Here is an 18,356-nt window from a genome sequence, read left to right as displayed (position 1 = left end):
TTACCACAGAAAATATATATCAACCTTTGGGATAAAGATCCTGAAAATGAGACGAGGCTGACTTCTGATCGATTAAGTCAGAGCAATGACGTCGAAAAAATAATGGAAGAATGAGCGGGATTTAAAACTAGAAATTGGTACGCCTATCATAATGTTATTGTTGTTTTATTTCTATTTTGCCTCCATTCTTGTTGGAGAACGATTTGATATAAAGTAAGAAACTGGTGCCTGTCGGTTTGTCCACACTTGTCTTGACAATAAATATATCCATGTGATATCGTCATTTTGTGCGACACATAATGCACAATGCCCTCACTAGCCGAGCTGCTTAACAGCAAATGAATTGTTCTCTCTCTCTCTCTCTCATATGGAAAACAAAATAAATGCCAGAAAGGGAAAGGTAACCTCCCTTTATTTCATGCAATTACGCGCATCATTTACGAAATGACAAAAGGATCATTATTTTACATGCTACAATATTGAACAATATGGTAATATACAAATTATAAAATAGTTGTCCAAAAAAAGTGTTGCCCACTTAACTATTCCACAGTTAGTCTCCACTCGTCCTTTTCAAAGGACAAGCTTTTTTTGTGTGTTCTTTATTACGGAGGGGGGTGGTCACATTATTGACATAGCAAAATAGTTTTGTTGGGCCAAATTGTCATTGTATTTCGGCCGTAAGGTTTCATTTTCCGTCTAAGTTGGGCAAAATTGTATTTGGGGCCGAATTGTCTCGATAGTAGTCGTTTAAGAACACACAAGAGGACACACACTCGATATAAACCATTCAAATGTGAACTGTTTAATGAAATATGTGGACGAAGAAGTAGTTTGGAGAATCAAATGAAGGAGCACACTGGAGATAAACCATTTTGATGTGATCCTTGTAATAAAACGCTTGGATAAAGTAAATTGGAGAATGTGTGATTCTGGAGATAAACCATTCAAATGTGAAACTTGTCATAAAACACTTATTGATAGTGGTGATTGTAAAAAACACATGAGGATACATACTGGAGATAAACCATTTCAATGTGAAATTTGTGATAAAATGTTTAGACACAGTAGTAATTTGAAGGTCCACATGAGGATACATTCTGGAGACAAACCATTCAAATGTGAAGTTTGTGATAAAATGTTTAGGCAGAATAGTGGTTTAAAGAGGCACATGATGATACATACTGGAGATCAACCTTTCAGATGTGAAGTTTGTCATAAAACATTTATTGAAAGTGGTGATTGTAAGAAACACATGAGGATACATACTGGAGATAGACCATTTAAATGTGAAGCTTGTGGTAAAATGTTTAGTGAAAGTAGTAATTTGAAGAGACACATGACAATACATTCTGGAGATACACCATTCAGATGTGTAGTTTGTTATAAAACGTTTAGACAGAATAGTACTTTGAAGGTCCACATGAAAATACATACTGGTCATAAACCTTTCAAATGTGAGACATGTCATAAAACATTTAGTGAAAGTGGTGATTGTAAGAAACACATGAGGATACATACTGGAGATAAACCATTTAAATGTGAAGTTTGTGATAAAATGTTTAGTGAATGTGGTAATTTGAAGAGACACATGACAATACATTCTGGAGATAAACCATTCAGATGTGAAGTTTGTAATAAAATGTTTAGGCAAAATAGTACGTTGAAGATACACATGAAAATACATACTGGTCATAAACCTTTCAAATGTGAGGCATGTCATAAAACATTTAGTGAAAGTGGTGATTGTAAGAAACACATGAGAATACATACTGGAGATAGGCCATTTAAATGTGAAGTGTGTGAGAAAATGTTTAGTGAATGTGGTAATTTGAAGAGACACATGACAATACATTCTGAAGATAAACCATTCAGATGTGAAGTTTGTGATAAAATGTTTAGGCAGAATAGTACTTTGAAGGTCCACATGAAAATACATACTGGACTTAAACCTTTCAATTGTGAAGTTTGTTACAAAACATTTAGTGAAAGTGATGATTGTAAGAAACACATGAGGATACATACTGGAGATAGACCATTTAAATGTGAAGTTTGTGATAAAATGTTTAGTGAAAGTAGTAATTTGAAGAGACACATGACAATACATTCTGGAGATAAACCATTCAGATGTGAAGTTTGTGATAAAATGTTTAGGCTGAATAGTGGTTTGAAGATGCACATGATGATACACACTAGAAATAAACTATTCAGTTGTGAAGTTTGTAATAAAATGTTTGAACACAGTAGTAATCTGAAGGATCACATGACAATTCATGCAGGAGATAAACCATTCAAATGTCAAGTTTGACATGAATTGTTTTGACATTAGTAAATTGAAGATCAACACAAGGAATCATACTGGAGTTAGACCATTCAAATCTAAAGTTTGTAATAAAATGTTTAGTGAAAGCAGTGATCTGAGGGTCCACATGAGGTTACATACTGGACATAAACCATTCCAATGTGAAGTTCATGATAAAATGTTTAGGCAGAGTGGTGCTTTAAAGATACACATAATGATACATACTGGAGATCAACCATTCTAATGTCTTTGATAGAATGTTGAAATGCAGAGTGGACATGACAATACATACTGGACATTAGTCATTCAAATGGGAAGTTTCAGATGAAATGTTTGGACAGAGTAACCCTTGAAGAGCCACTGGATAGTCTACTGGAGATAAGATATTCAAATGTGAAGTTTGTGGTAAAATGTTGAAGAACAATAATAATATAACATGTTCAAATTCAAGAAAAAACATCAACTTTGGAGTGGTTGTTTGAAGGCCCACTGCAGATAAACCATTGATATTGGAAATTAGTGTTAAAATATTTGGGCAAAGATTTGTTTTCAAAAGGCACATGATCATGCATTCTGGAGAATAAGCAATAAAAAGTGTAATGTTTTTTGGTTTTTAGTTGATCATTTATGACTTGTTATGTTATCTTTTTAGTTGCTTAGTATTCAGTAGTTTTGCTTGTACCTTTCAGTGCTGTTTTGTCCTTCTCTGCTAAATTGCCACTATGTAGCTTACTGGATATTATGCCCACACAGACCAGCTTGGCCAACATAAAATATGTTACGAATCTATCAGAATGGATTCTAACTCTTGTTGCCTTTATATTTTTAGTTGTGATGACTTGCTAACCTGTTAAATGTATTGAATTTGATTTTGGTAAAGTTCTTTGCAAGAAAGCAGTTGTTATAAAATATAATACTATGGAGAGAACATAAAGATAATTTGTATATGAAGACAATGATAAAACATAAAATGGCTATTAACATGCTATTCAAAAGAACTTTGCTAATACATGTCTTGATAAGATCCATAGAAAGGAATGACTTTGGATGCATCCTCATATTGTTTACATTAATTTTTATATTTGTTGCTATTTTAAATTCATAATACTCATTTGTAACTACACTAAACTAGAATATGACAATCCTTAAAATAATAACAAAAGAAATATAAAATATCTTTGTACAGAAATTAGAATCTCGTACCTGGGTCGACTTTTCAAAGCCAATTAGGGAGATTGGGTCCTAAAATCAGGAGTCTTTTCCAGCATTTTTGTGGCATCATTTTCACTAAATATTGACCAATAATCCAGGTCCAATACGTGTGAAATTCTCAAAGAACCAATTTCTCACTGTGACGTGCCTTATTTTCTCCCAGGATATGCCCCCTTTCATATTCTGCTCACCTGTGGACAAACTGTAAAATAGCTGAAGGTTAGACGGAGTAGACAAGCAAGAGAGCTAGTGTGACTAATTAACGGTTAATCATTATCATTACACTAGCTGTGCTGAGATACCTCAAAGAAACCATATTAGTGCCAGCAATTACTCATGGTAAGTACCATCCATGATTATCAAATCAACAATGCCTATTTTGTTGAAAATAATTGTGCTTAAAGTATGTGTGAATTCAGCTTAACAATTCAAATCAGTCTCAAGCTACTGTAAATGTGGCAACTATTTTTTCCACATTTTATATCACATATTATTTACAGATTGTCAAACCTTAAGGTATTTAGCACTGTTTACTAAATAGCATATTTATTCTGAATTCGTTTTGAGTGGTACATGTGTTGCTGTGTTTTTTTTTTAATTCCTTCTTTCATGCTTCTTTTAATTTAAAGATTGCAATTAACATATATATATATATATATATATATATATATATATATATATATATATATATGTACAGTACATAATGCCAGGTACTTATTCATGTAAGTTTCTTTGATGGGAATGGAGATCTATACTATTTTGCTTGTAGACAAAATTACAGATTATTTGCAGTGATCATTCTTTGGGTTGAAACTAACTGCTGAATATTTTAATGTTGTTGTTTATTTTTTGTTATGGTTTAGTTATTTAATTTAGTATTGGTGTAGCATTACAAAAACTTCATAAATATATGTGAACAGTGTTTAAGCATAACATTCTATCTACTGAGAAAAACAATTCTTTGTAGTGTGATTTTGAAATTATTTCGTCATAATATTCAGAGATTGGTAAAACAGAACATAGCTTATGTTTATTTCATACAATCTGCCAATTAATTAGAATTATTATAGGGGAATGAAAGTTGATAGACATAGTGTAGTAATTGGGAGTTCTCTACAAAAATTAGGAGTTGTTACATGGTCTGAAAATTACAGTGGTTTGAGATCCACGCCTGTAATTTTTGGATGTAGATCAGTAATATGTAAGCAGCACTAGCGCATCAGACCATCCTTTCTACTTTTTTAATTTTTGTGTAAATTGAAGACAATGTACTTTTTTCTTTATTGTCTAAATTGAAGACAATGAACTTTTTATGCATTTAAACTTCTGAAAAGTGTCATTAAAATGCTCTGATGCAAGTGGAGTTGATTGACAATGAGTGACTGGTTTCATTAACTTTTTATGGGAGTCTGCAAATTGAGCATGAATCTGCTGGTCACCAGTCTAACCTTGATCTTTGGCAATCAGACTTTTCTTGATTCTTTACCTTAGCTAAAACAAAGCATCAATAATGTCAATTTACAGTATGTGTAGATATGAATTCTTTGAGTTTAAGTATGGCAGAAAGCAAGAATCAACCAAGCGAAATTGTCTCTTGCAAAATGTGTTGCTCAGCTGAGATGTAAACATCCCAAATCCATAAAGGACTGAAATTGTCTTAAATGTAAACATTAAAGGAATTACCAGGATCGGCAGAGAAAGGCTTGGGCATGGATTGATTTTAATAATAAGAGGTCATTCGGTTTTTTTCAGCATGCACGGCATACCCAGTTAGTCAATAGCTCACGTGCCTTGTTCAAAGGTACATCTAATTTTTATATTTCATTCATTGATAGCATATGAATAAAGTACACAGCATATTTCATGGACTAGTCCAGAAGTTGATGCTAAATAAACATACTCTTCTGATTCCCTATGTCCTTACAAAGCACAATGAGTTATTCACCATGTCAGTGGGACCATAACTAGTTGATTTTTGTCCAGATAACAGCACATGAGAAAGCATGACATTTGTCGCCTAAAGTACACTCTGAGGTTTATATGAGGCTGAGCAACCTGTCAAGTAGTCTGGGCTTTCTGTGACCTTTCCTATCCCATTTTAGATATTTGGCAGCAAAAACTATTAAGAACTTTAAGATGGAGTGTGAAAGAAGTCAGTAATCAGACTCTCTGCCAAATGAGTTGTTACTTTTTGAGCTACTGACTGCATGCAGATTGATTTTTGTTTTGTTTTACCATCTGTGCCACTGAATGAACTTTGAATGGCAAATGTGTTTTGTTTTGCTTGGATGTTTGTTATCTTTTCTGTTTGAAAAATTTAGACTTAAAGTTTAAGTTAACTACAGTACTGTGATTCATAGAGGAATTAACCATGGAAGGAATGATCATATGATTGGAAAATATAAAAATGTTGTGGTTAGTATTTAAAAAAAATTAAGTTATTTTTCTCATTTTTACCTTGTTTTTCTATGAAAAAAACATTATTTGCTAAATTTTACAACGTTTGTTGTCTTCACTCGTTTCTTGTTGCACTTTGTAAGAGCCAAAATATAACCCTGTAAAAATGTGGCAAGCAATATATTGGATAAACCTATCAGCAAGTATCGAAACACGTTAACAAACAAATAGTTCAGATTAATAACTCTACAGTTTCACCATTTTTGTATACTGTCACCACCGACTTTAATGATGGTCCCCATACATTGTAAGATTATTGGTTTAAACCATGTAGTATTGTTGATTCGGAAATAAAATGTCTGTTAAAAGAAACCACTCAGATCAATTGGCTGGAAGCTGTCTATCCAAAATTATTAAATTGTTTAATGTATGTATGATATTTATTAATAATTTTTATAATATTTCTATTTCATGTTTTCGTACTTACGTAGTACTCGATATTAAGGAGAGTGGCCTAGTGGTTAGAGCGTACGCCTCAAATGCCAAAGGTCGTGGGTTCGATCCCTGGCCGAGTCATACCAAAGGCTTACAAAAATGGTACTAACAGCTGCCTCGCTCGGCGTTCAGCATTAAGAGGTTAGTGTTAGGACTGGTCAGCCTGGTGTCAGGATAATGTGACTGGGTTGTACATCATGCTACATGTCTGCGGCATGATGCCCCGAAGTGCTAGACATAACTATAAACTGTCACACTGCAGACATCGTAGCGATATGACTGGAAAGTTATTAAAGCTACGTTAAAAATCCAAAGCGCACACATATTAAGGAGATTTGTGTGGCATAATACATGGGATTTCATATACCATTGTGTTCAGCTATAATGTAAGTAATCATTTATTGTAATTATACATTAGAATACAAAGTGCTCATTGACTTTTTATTCTAAATCACTACATTGGTATTAACATGAGCTCATTCGAAGACATTGTGGATTATATTGTGATCCATCAAGACTACTGATACATTAGTATATTCGAGATTATTGGATTTCATTCAGATTATTATAGTCTGTTGTTTTATTATCTTTCCGCACAACTGACATGTGTTCAGTTACAATCTTGAATAGGTTTACAAACTATGATCAAAACCCATGCTCAGTCTCCTAATAAGCACCCGCATATGACAGCGAGAACATGGAAAGGGAGTAAGACGATATTTATGAAGGTTAGACCATGATGATTTACTAGATGATGATGGAGGATTTTAGAACTTTATCGGGTAATAAGAATGACTTCTTGGACTTTGTACCAGATGACATTCGAGACTGACATTTATTGCATACTGTGAAATAATACAATGTGGACTTAACTTTCAATGTTTATTTTATAAGATACGTGGAATTAACATATTATGGGATATTGTGAATCGGACCCTTGTGATCTATTTTTATATCTCTATATTTCTATGACGGAATTTATGGATTTGTCATATAAATGGATTTAAAATGTCAAGCATTGTGGATTTTAGTGGATTTAGTTAGAACAAATTGTAGGTTGTTAATTTGTTTGTGACTTAATCCATTCAATAATACAAATATACGTTACACATTTTTGTTGTTAATTTTTCTTTCCTTTCCTTAATTTTCCTTTCTTCATATCTATCTATCGATTGAGTTGGGCTTATTTATTTTTCTCAAATGCAACTCTGGCTCACTAAAAAAAAAGCCACCATTCAGACTAATCGGACCTGCAAAATATCCTCTGACTTGCACATGTCAGCCACAGAACTAAACACTTCCGGATGCGGTTTGTGCCTACTTCAACTTAAAGTTTCGTAAAGTTGCCACTGAGTCATTGACTGCATTTTATCATGAAATGTTTGCCCAATTGGATAAGGACAGGGCCCGTAGTATTTCTGGGGTACTGCTACTGTGGAGTTGCGTGATTGCTTTTGCCGAGTAACACAATGAACGAAATAAAAATAATATTAGTATGTTGTAATCGTACTACTAATTTAAGCATAAGATATTCATTTAATTTATGTCAAAGTTTGTTTTACTACAAATCACGCCTGCAATACCTTGTACTCTTGTCACATGATACTTATTTATTACTACATAAGTGTTAAGGTTTCTATTATTACTGATCACACCTACTATATAATAAGCATATTATGATAATTCACTCATATCAATTAATGTTTGTAACTTCAAGAGTTGTTGTTGTTGTGGGGTTTAACGCCATTTTTCAGCACAAGATATACATGACAGCCAGTATTAATGGTGGAGGAAGAACCCGGGAAATTCCCAGAAAGAACCACCGACCCATGAGAAGCTACTGGCATGCTTTCTCACATACCCACATAGGCCGAACCCGAGACTCGAACCCACGTAGACAGAGGTGAGATGGCAGTGACCCGTATCGGTGAGTGCTTTACACCACCCGGCCACTCGGGGCCCCTAAGCTTCAAGAGTAAACTTACATTTTAATATAAATACATGTACATGTATGATAGAAACGTATCGAATATTTCAGTTATTATTAGTAATTGCTAACAACATAAAATATTACTCAGTTTAATATATTGTTCACATGTTATCGAATATATTATTCCATTGAACCTGTTCTAGACTTAAAATTCAAGGTGAAAAGTGGTGTTGCCATATCTTCTTGTATAAAGACCGAATATCAACAAAATTCATTTATCTCACAAAGAACAAAAAAAAAAATTAAAGGCCTTGCTGAACAGACATTCATAGTTGTACTGAAACCATTTCCAGGTAGCATCCCTTGCAGCACCTGCAATTTGTTTCACACAGCATCTCCACTGATATCCGAAACTATTTCTCGTGGCCTTTTTACATCAGCATCTCGAAATGTCCCAAAATTAATCGATATTTCGTTTCGTACAGAAGCTAATTAAACATGATTCATATTGACATACAGCACAACACCATTCATTTGATACATGTTGAAAAGACCGGTCTATGTAAATGTAATCCACTATATTCGTCCTGGGTACTGGATCGGTCCATGTTTGATACCGCAAAGAGATCAAGTGTGGGCAAACTACATTATGGGTGAATACAGTCGCAAATGAAAGCGGATCACCACTGAATAAACAAATCGAATATTCCACAGGTCATTATGACATCAAACTAGTTGATATAAACAGCTCACACTGTGGAAGTATGTATTTTATGAGAATGTGTTAACATTCTGAACGAAACAATGTTATCACAACATCCTTGCATACACCATACTAGCATTGCAAAACGATGTTGATGAAGGAATTTCGAGAACAATGTTCAATAAACTGTTTCAGAATATGGTTAAAATGAAACGCGCTGCGTATTAAATACTAGTCTGTTAGATCAACGCCCAAAATATGTGTTGATAGTAATTGAAGATTTGTGTGGCTGATGTTGTGTTTTCATGCAAATGTGCAATTATGCTGCATACTAATCTAACCCGAACACATTTGCATACGGTCCAACGTATCTAGTAAAAGCCGTATGAAGTCATACAATTTAAAATGGCCACATGCCATAGGGTTGGATTATTCTTCGTGCTTTACACCCCGTTAAACACGGGATCTAATCTAGAAAACCAATTTGCCATCTTTATTTCCATCATTTACAGACGGATGTGGTTTGCAAAGTACACTCCGTGGATTACGGTGTTGAGTTTTTCAACACTAAATTATTTAAAGGGCTCTCTGTATCGAACTTCATTTAAAAAAGAGCTAAGATGCTTTTACATCAATCAATATATCTTTTCTAAGATTTTCAAACAAAAATAATCTAAATCCCACATTTGACAATTTGCTCAGAAGTAGTTAACGACATACGTAAGCTTCGATATATAAACTAAAGCAATAAATGTCCGAACATAAATGTGTTGGGTCTTTATTAATTTGCGTACGCTTTGAATATAGTATGATGAAACTTGTGTACATTAGTTACTTGAGTACGTTTTGCATTGTGTACTTTTTGTCCTGTTGAGTTCGTTGAGACATAGGTGCGTTTTGGCTTCGTATGTTTTGACCTGCTTCCAGGCTTAGTAATTAGAAATCATACGAGGATGCATACGAATATAACACATTCTAGTACGAAGTTTAGAATAAAATGTTGGTATACAGTATTGAATCTTGATTTACCTGGCTACGTTTTAATTTGGGTATGTTTATACTTGGGAACGTTTTTATAGTATGCTAGAAGGAGTGCCATACGCTAGTATAGACTTTCCCACTGATGAATCATCAGCTTTGGGATCTAAGATCGGGCTGACATAAAGGATGCAAGATACAGGACTGACTAGCAAGTCGCTTATAGTACAGTATGAATGCATGGAATAAGAATAAGAATGTATTTATAGAAATAAGTCCTTTCCTCTTTCTTTACAAAACCCAAACATGACAATGGCGACGAGGTTATAGCTTTGAAAAGGCTGGGGATAACAAGGGAAGAATAAAAACAGTTGTGATATTCTACTCAGAGAATTATTACAGACCTTACTTGAAGTGTAAGTCTACATCTCTGATAATGGCAGCAAGTTTGCCCATATTCCCGCAATATATCGACGTGCACTCCTTTTACACTACGCAGGAGAAGAAACAAAGGACATTTTCGAAACTTTCCAAGAGACAGGAGAAGATTTTCCAACCGCCGTAGAAAACTTAACAAATTATTTCGCACCTAAAAAGAACCACGTGTTTGAAATCAACAAATTTCAACAGGAAAACAACAACTTGGACAATATATTAATTATTTCCACAGCAAGCTAAGACAGCTTTCGGGTAAGTAAGAATTCATCGATGTGACTAAATAAAAGCAACAAGTTATACAAGTATGTTTGTCAACACGTTTTAGACGTCGTGCAATTCGTGAAGAAATGGACCTAATGCAACATCTTACACTTGTTCCTGCAATGGAAATCTCTGACTGAAAAGCGACATAAATAGAAAATTCATGAGAGAGATTGCCAATGTTATAACAAAAGGATGGACACCGATTCTTCGCTAGAAAACAAGATTCGTTTCAAGGAGAAAGCTAACGGCATTAACAAACAACAATAAAGAAGCCAAACATGCAGAAACTGTGGTGTCGAATATCCACTCATAGATAGACAGAGCCCTACATAAGGGAGACAATGTAATTTCTGCAAGAAAAAAAAAACAAACATTTTTTTAAAGTCTGTAGATGAAGACTCTTTGGCGAACGAACAAGTCTTAACAGAACGAGACTATAATAGTGCATAAATATTATATATCTGCAAATTTGGAATGTTCTGAATGAGTTCTAATCCGTTCCAAACTTCGGTACATGATTATGGCGTAATACTAAAAGTGCATTAGTACAGTTTTAATTATGAATATTATTTGAATTTAAGGCAAACTTGTATTGCTGCATTCATGTATCGAATTATTTCTTTTTCAGCTGAGAGTCAAAGTTGTGCATCCTTTGTTTGAGCAGGCCCAGGATATTGTAAATTATGTACTTCAGGGGTACATAGATGTTGAACAACCGGAAGCATCAAAATACATAAATAACGTTACACAAAGAGTTAACTTTTCTCAATATACTCTCAGATAATAAACATATTTGGAAGCTTATACTGACAGGTTTTATTTCTTTGTTACATTGGATTCGTATCAAATATTTGTTAATAAGAAGCTGTTGTTCAATTTTCAATTTTCCGCTGGACAAAGACTACTTGTCGACCGCATTTCCGTAGTCCTACTTCAGACAGTATGTAATCTGCAAAGACAAAGGCCACTTAATGATTGCTACTGATTACCAGCTGAAACACCTGAGCAGGGCTATAACAAGGTACATCTACTGTATTTTCAATATTGTAAAGAAAACTTTTTATCAGCTACTATCGGTTAACAGTTTCGTGAAGTCCAGAGAAAATATGTAGCAAGTACCAATAGTTTAATCGTGATGTTCAGCAAGAACAAGAAACAGTACAATAAGGTATTTCTTTAAAATAAATATTTTGTCTCACAACTTTAATGATATTCACTATACACAAATAAGTATATTTAATACTCGGGTATATTCCAGTGAAAACGATAGAGAATTTGTGATTAACATCATTCTGCAAACTATGAGGAAACGAAAAATTCGATTACATTTTGAATCTACTCTATTAGCTATACATTTGTTCTCGATATTAAAATCAATTTTTTATACACCACTGTTATGGTATGTTATATTTTATCGATTCGTGAGCCTTAAGTCTTCATTTATATTTGTATTACCTCTTCACTATTTAAACCTAGGGATAAAATAGTTCACGGAACTCATTGTAAAGTTTTCATAAATATGTTAATGATCTCATTATATGCATCAGATCATGAGGGCTAATATCTATTCATTGTTTATTTGTAGATGGCATACAACCAGCAGGATGCTGTTTTCAAGTTTTGTAGAAAGGTATTTACGTTGCCCTTTCTGCTAGCCGAGCATACTACAGAAGCTTTTATAATATTAATATGAATGGTCAGAAACTGGATGACTTAAATTAGTGGGAGATGGATATCCAGCATAATGTGGCCCATATCCACGTGGAAAGTCTTTGGAAGCACAATACGAACACACAAGGACGTGGAGGGATGGCGCCATCGATTGAATCGCAAAGAGAGTAAAAACAGTCTTCGATTTTATCTTATGGCGATGCTACTGTACAAAGAGACACAAAGATACCATCAATGGTATCGGAAGGCAAACCGTGAAGAAACCAAACTCAAAAGATCTGTGCCATGCAATGAAAACTTGTATGATTTGGGGGCAGTACACAATTAAGGACATAAGTGTCAACAACCTTCCAAAAATACGTGAAAGCATCTATGGACCAAGATGATGAAGAACTGACTTGCATTTCAGACTCATACCGGAAGCGAAAGAAAATAACAATTTATATGTCTTATTCAAAATTAATTTATAAAAAAAACCCACATACATTCATAAGTTTTGGACATTACAAATAGCTAAATGTTGATATAGTTGGTACAATTAAGAAAGGAAATGAATGGTTCAAAATATCTGCGAACAATCGGTTTTGTGTATGTCTAGGCCTCTGGAGTTGATCCTACTATTCCTTCTGTTGATCAGTGATAACAAACGTTGATACTTTCATATCAGTGTGTGTGTGTGTGTGTGTGTGTGTGTGTGTGTGTCAGAGAGAGAGATAGAGAAATATTAAGCATCATGTCAGTGTTTTGTTGCTGCAATATGAAGCACTTCACAGTAATTTATATTGTTTTTGTTTATTTTTCAATTTTATGTCTGCAAATTTTAGTGAGTGCGCGAAAACTGAGCGTTTGTCAGTACCAGTCAAAATTGTCAATCATATTTGCTAAATTATACCAATCAAATAAAAATTGAATAGACTGATTGCCAGTCTTAACTATGGTAAAAAAATATAATTGTCCCCTTTCAAACTGCATATTTAAAAGCCAAAACAATAAAGGAAAAAACAATATGTACAGATGTGCAAGGACTCTGTGTACGGCTGCAGGCTTGTGTCCATGTGTGAGAGAATGAGTATCAACTCTTATTGGGAATGAATAAATTTCCTATTAGGTTGGTTGTGTTATCATGTCAATTTAAAATTCAACATTTGACCAATTTGTTTATTTCAATGGAAAGTTTGACAATGTGGACTAAATACTTCTAATTGACAAATCACTCTATTGCATTTTTAGATATTCAATCAGCTTTATGTTCCTAATCATTTAATATAAAATGACGTAAATCACTATACATTAAGAATATCGGGGAAATAAATTTATATAGATGAAAAATAAATTCTTCGAAGCCAAACTATTGCAACTTTTCATGATACTATTTGTCATTTAATATATATAACAACCTTTGGGATAAAGACCCAGAAAATGAGATGGTGATGACTTCTGATCGATTAAGTCAGAATAATGACGTCGAAAAAATAATGGAAGTATGAGCGGGAGTAAAACCAGAAATTGACTCGTCTGTCATAATGTATATATTGTTTTATTTCTATCTTGCCTCCAATCTTGTTGGAGAACGTTTTGATATAAAGTAAGAAACTGGTGCCTGTCTACTTGTCCACACTTGTCTTGACAATAAATATATCCAATCTGATATCCTCATTTTGTGCGACACATAATGCACAATGCCCTCGCGTGTTGAACTACTAAAAGCAAATGAATTGTTCTCCCTCTCTCTCTCTCTCTCTCTCTCTCTCATATGGAAAACAAAATAAATGCATGAAATGGAAAAGTAACCTCCCTTTATTTCATACATTACGCGCATTATTTACGAAATGATAACAAGATCATTATTTTACATGCTACAATATTGAACAATATGGTAACATACAAATTATAAAATAGTTGTCCAAAAATATTGTTGCCCACTTTACTATCCCGCAGTGAGTTTCCACTCGTCCTTTTCAAAAGACAAGTTTTTTTGTGTGTTCCTTTTTACTGAGTGGGGTGGTCAAATTACTGACATATTTGTATTGTGTAGTTGGGCCAAATTGTCTTTGTATTTCGGCCGTATGGTCTTATTTCCTGACCAAGTTGGGTAGAATCGTATTTGGGGCCAAATTTTCTCGATAGTCTTCATTTAAGAACACACACTCGAGATAAACCATTCAAATGTGAACTTTGTAATGAAATGTTTGGACGAAAAAGTAGTTTGAAGTGCCACATGAGGATACTTACTTTCAAAACGTCTGCGTTAACATTTTTTCAAGACGAAATAATTCGAAGTGCCACAAGATGTAACATGCTGGACATAAATCATTGACATGTGAACTTTTTAACAGTGTTTGGACAAAAACTTTATTTGGAGAATCAAATGAAGGAGCACACTGGAGATAAACCATTTTGATGTGATTCATATAATAAAACGTTTAGATAAAGAAATAAATTGGAGAAATGTGTGATTCTGGAGATAAACCATACAGATGTGAAGTTTGTGATAAAATGTTTAGTGCAAGTGGCGATATGAAGCGACACGCGAGGATACATACTGGAGATAAACCATTCAAATGTCAAGTTTGTGATAAAATGTTTAGTGAATGTGGTAATTTGAAGAGACACATGACAATACATTCTGGCGATAAACCATTCAGATGTGAAGTTTGTGACAAAACGTTTAGGCAGAATAGTACTTTGAAGGTCCACATGAAAATACATACTGGACAGAAACCTTTCAAATGTGACGCTTGTCATAAAACATTTAGTGAAAGTGGTGATTGTAAGAAACACATGAGGATACATACTGGAGATAAACCATTTCAATGTGAAGTTTGTGATAAAATGTTTAGACATAGTAGTAATTTGAAGGTCCACATGAGGATACATTCTGGAGACAAACCATTCAGATGTGAAATTTGTGATAAAATGTTTAGGCAGAATAGTGGTTTAAAGAAGCACATGATGATACATACTGGAGATCAACCTTTCAGATGTGAAGTTTGTCATAAAACATTTAGTGAAAGTGGTGATTGTAAGAAACACATGAGGATACATACTGGAGATAAACCATTTAAATGTGTAGTCTGTGAAAAAATGTTTAGTGAAAGTAGTAATTTGAAGAGACACATGACAACACATTCTGGAGATAAACCATTCAGATGTGAAGTTTGTGATAAAACATTTAGGCGTAATAGTGGTTTAAAGGTGCACATGATGATACACACTAGAAATAAAACATTCAGTTGTGAAGTTTGTAATAAAATGTTTGGACACAGTAATAATCTGAAGGATCACATGACGATTCATGCTGGAGATAAAACCAATCAAATATCAAGTTTGACATGAAATATTTTGACAGTAGTAAATTGAAGATCCACAAAAGGAATCATACTGGAGTTAGACCATTCAAATGTAAAGTTTGTAATAAAATTTTTAGTGAAAGCAGCAATTTGAGGGTCCACATGAGGTTACATACTGAACAAAAACCATTCCAATGTGAAGTTTATAATAAAATGTTTAGGCAGTGGTGCTTTGGAGATGCACATAATGATACATACTGGAGATCAACCATTCTAATGTCTTTGATAGAATGTTGAAATGCAGAGTGGACATGACAATACATACTGGACATTAGGCATTCAAATGTGAAGTTTCAGATGAAATGTTTGACAGAGTAGCCCTTGAAGAGCCACTGGATAGTGTAATGGAGATAATGCATTCAAATGTGAAGTTTGTGGCAAAATGTTTAAGAACAATAATAATATAAAATGTTCAAATTCAAGAACAAACATCAGCTTCAAAGTGGTTGTTTGAAGGCCCACTGCAGATAAACCATTTATATTGGAAGTTAGTGTTAAAATATTTGGGCAAATATGTGATTTCAAAAGGCACATGATTATGCATCTGGAGAATAAACAATAAAAAGTGTACTGTTTATAGGTTTTTAGTTGATCATTTATGACTTTTTATGTTATATTTTACTTGCTCAGTGTTCATTTACTAATTTGGATATTATGCCCACACAGACCAGCTTGGCCAACTTAAAATATGTTACAAATCTAAAAATAGATTCTAACACATGGTCCCTTTATATTATTAGTTGTGATGACTTGCTAATCTGTTAAATGTATTTGAATTTTGAGTTTGGTAAAATTCTTTGCATGACAAAAGCAGTTGATATGAAATATAAAACTCTGGACAGAACATAAATATAATGTGTACATGAAGACAAAGAGTCCAGTCATAAATATGTATTGGCCATTATGATGATATTCGCAAGAACTTTGCTAATACATCTTGATAAGATCCATAGAAAGGAATTACTTTGGATGCATCCTCACATTATTCAAAATAATTTTTATATGTGTTGCTATTTTAAATTCATCATACTCATTTGTAACATTTTAGTACACTAAACTTCAATATGACCATCCTTAAAATAATAACAAAAAAAAAAAAAATATCTTTGTACAGGAACTAGATTCTCATATCTGGGTTAATCTTTCAAAGCCAATTAGATAGATTGGGACCTAAAAGCAGGATTTTTTTCCCAGCATTTTCCAAGCATCATTTTCACTAAATAGTGACCAATTTTCCAGGTCCAATACATGTGAAATTCTCCAAGAACCAGTTTCTCACTGTGATGTGCCTTATTGCCCCCCAGGATATGCCCCTTTCATATTTTGGTCACCTGTGGAGAAACTGCAAAATAGCTAAAGGTTAGACCTGAGTAGAATAGCAAGAGAGGTTATGCAGGTAGCCTGCCTAATTAACAGTTAATCATTATCATTACACTTGTGAAAAGGATTGCTGCTGTGAGATACCTAAAAGAAACGTATTCTACACATGTCAATGCCAGCAATTACTCATGGTAAGCACCATTGATGATTAGCAAATAAACAATGCCTATTTTGTTGAAAATAATTGTGCTTAAAGTATGTGTGAATTCAGCTTAACAATTCAAATCGGTATCAAGCTACTGTAAATGTGGTAACTCTTTTCTCCACATTTTATATCACACATTATTTACAGATTGTCTAACCACATGGTATTTAGCACTGTTTACTAAATAACACCATCTATTTATTCTGAATTAGTTTTGAGGGGTACAGGTGCTGCTGTGTTTTTTTTTCTTTCATGCCTTCTTTTAATTTAAAGATTGTAATTAACATTTATATATACAGTACATAATGCCAGGTACTTATTCATGTAAGTTTCTTTGGTGGGAATGGAGATACAATTTTACTAGTAGACAAAATTACAGAGCATTCACAGTGGTCATTCTTTGGGTTGAAACTAATTGCTGACAATTTTATTGTTGCTGTTCAATTTTTTGTTATGGTTTATTTGTTTAAGTTAGTATTGGTGTAGAATTACAAAATCTTCATAAATTTATGTGAATAGTGTTTAAACATAACATTCTATCTACTGAGGAAACAATTCTTTGAAGTGTGATTTTGAAATTATTTCATCATAACAGTTTTCACGGGTGGGTAAACAGAATATAGCTTCTATTGATTTCATACTATATGCCTGTCAATTAGAATTATTATAGGAGAAATGAAAATTGATAGAGAAATGTAGTAATTGGGAGTTCTTTGCAAAAATAGGGAGCTGTTATGTGGTCTGAAAGTTATAGAGGTTTGAGATCCATGCCTGAAATAATTGGATGTTAAACAGTGAAAATGTAAGCATTACTTTTTTTTGTAAATTGTAGACAATTTACTCTTTTCTTTTTGTGTAAATTGAAGACAATTTACTTTTTAGTCATTTAAACTTCTGAAAAGAGTCATTAAAATAATCTGATGCAGGTGGAGTTAATTGACAATGAGCAACTGGTTTCATAAAATTTGTATCGGAATCTGCAAATTGAGCATGCAATCTGCTGGTTACCAGTTTAACCTTGATCTTTTGCAATCAGGCTTTTCTTGGTTCTATACCTCAGCTAAAATAAAGTATCAATAATGTCAGATTAC

At 33.5% G+C, this 18,356-nt stretch overlaps 1 protein-coding gene across 1 annotated transcript; it reads left to right on the top strand.

The window, feature by feature from the left end:
* The first annotated feature begins 446 nt into the window (after nt 1–446).
* Nucleotides 447–15,859, top strand: LOC149784098 (uncharacterized). The gene is made up of 4 exons (XM_089932946.1): nt 447–2,302; nt 11,348–11,404; nt 12,305–12,349; nt 14,830–15,859. The coding sequence occupies exons 1-4, from the start codon at nt 923–925 to the stop codon at nt 15,724–15,726; spliced, it is 2,379 nt and encodes a 792-aa protein (XP_089789072.1). The 5' UTR covers nt 447–922; the 3' UTR covers nt 15,727–15,859.
* Nucleotides 15,860–18,356: the final 2,497 nt, after the last annotated feature.

This window comes from Sinohyriopsis cumingii, chromosome 14, assembly GCF_028554795.1.
Source record: "Sinohyriopsis cumingii isolate HCF-2022 chromosome 14, ASM2855479v2, whole genome shotgun sequence".
Lineage (NCBI taxonomy): Eukaryota > Metazoa > Mollusca > Bivalvia > Unionida > Unionidae > Sinohyriopsis > Sinohyriopsis cumingii.
The sequence above is the reverse complement of the archived record's forward strand: the minus strand, read 5'-3'. Positions and strand labels throughout refer to the sequence as shown.

Coding starts and splice junctions, on each gene's coding strand:
- LOC149784098 (XM_089932946.1), top strand. CDS start 923: ATGTGTGATTCTGGAGATAAACCATTCAAATGTGAAACTTGTCATAAA. Junction 2,303..11,347: donor ATAAACCATTCAAATGTCAA/GTTTGACATGAA, acceptor TTTCTTTTTCAG/CTGAGAGTCAAAGTTGTGCA. Junction 12,350..14,829: donor TTTTCAAGTTTTGTAGAAAG/GTATTTACGTTG, acceptor ATAAAGAAATAA/ATTGGAGAAATGTGTGATTC.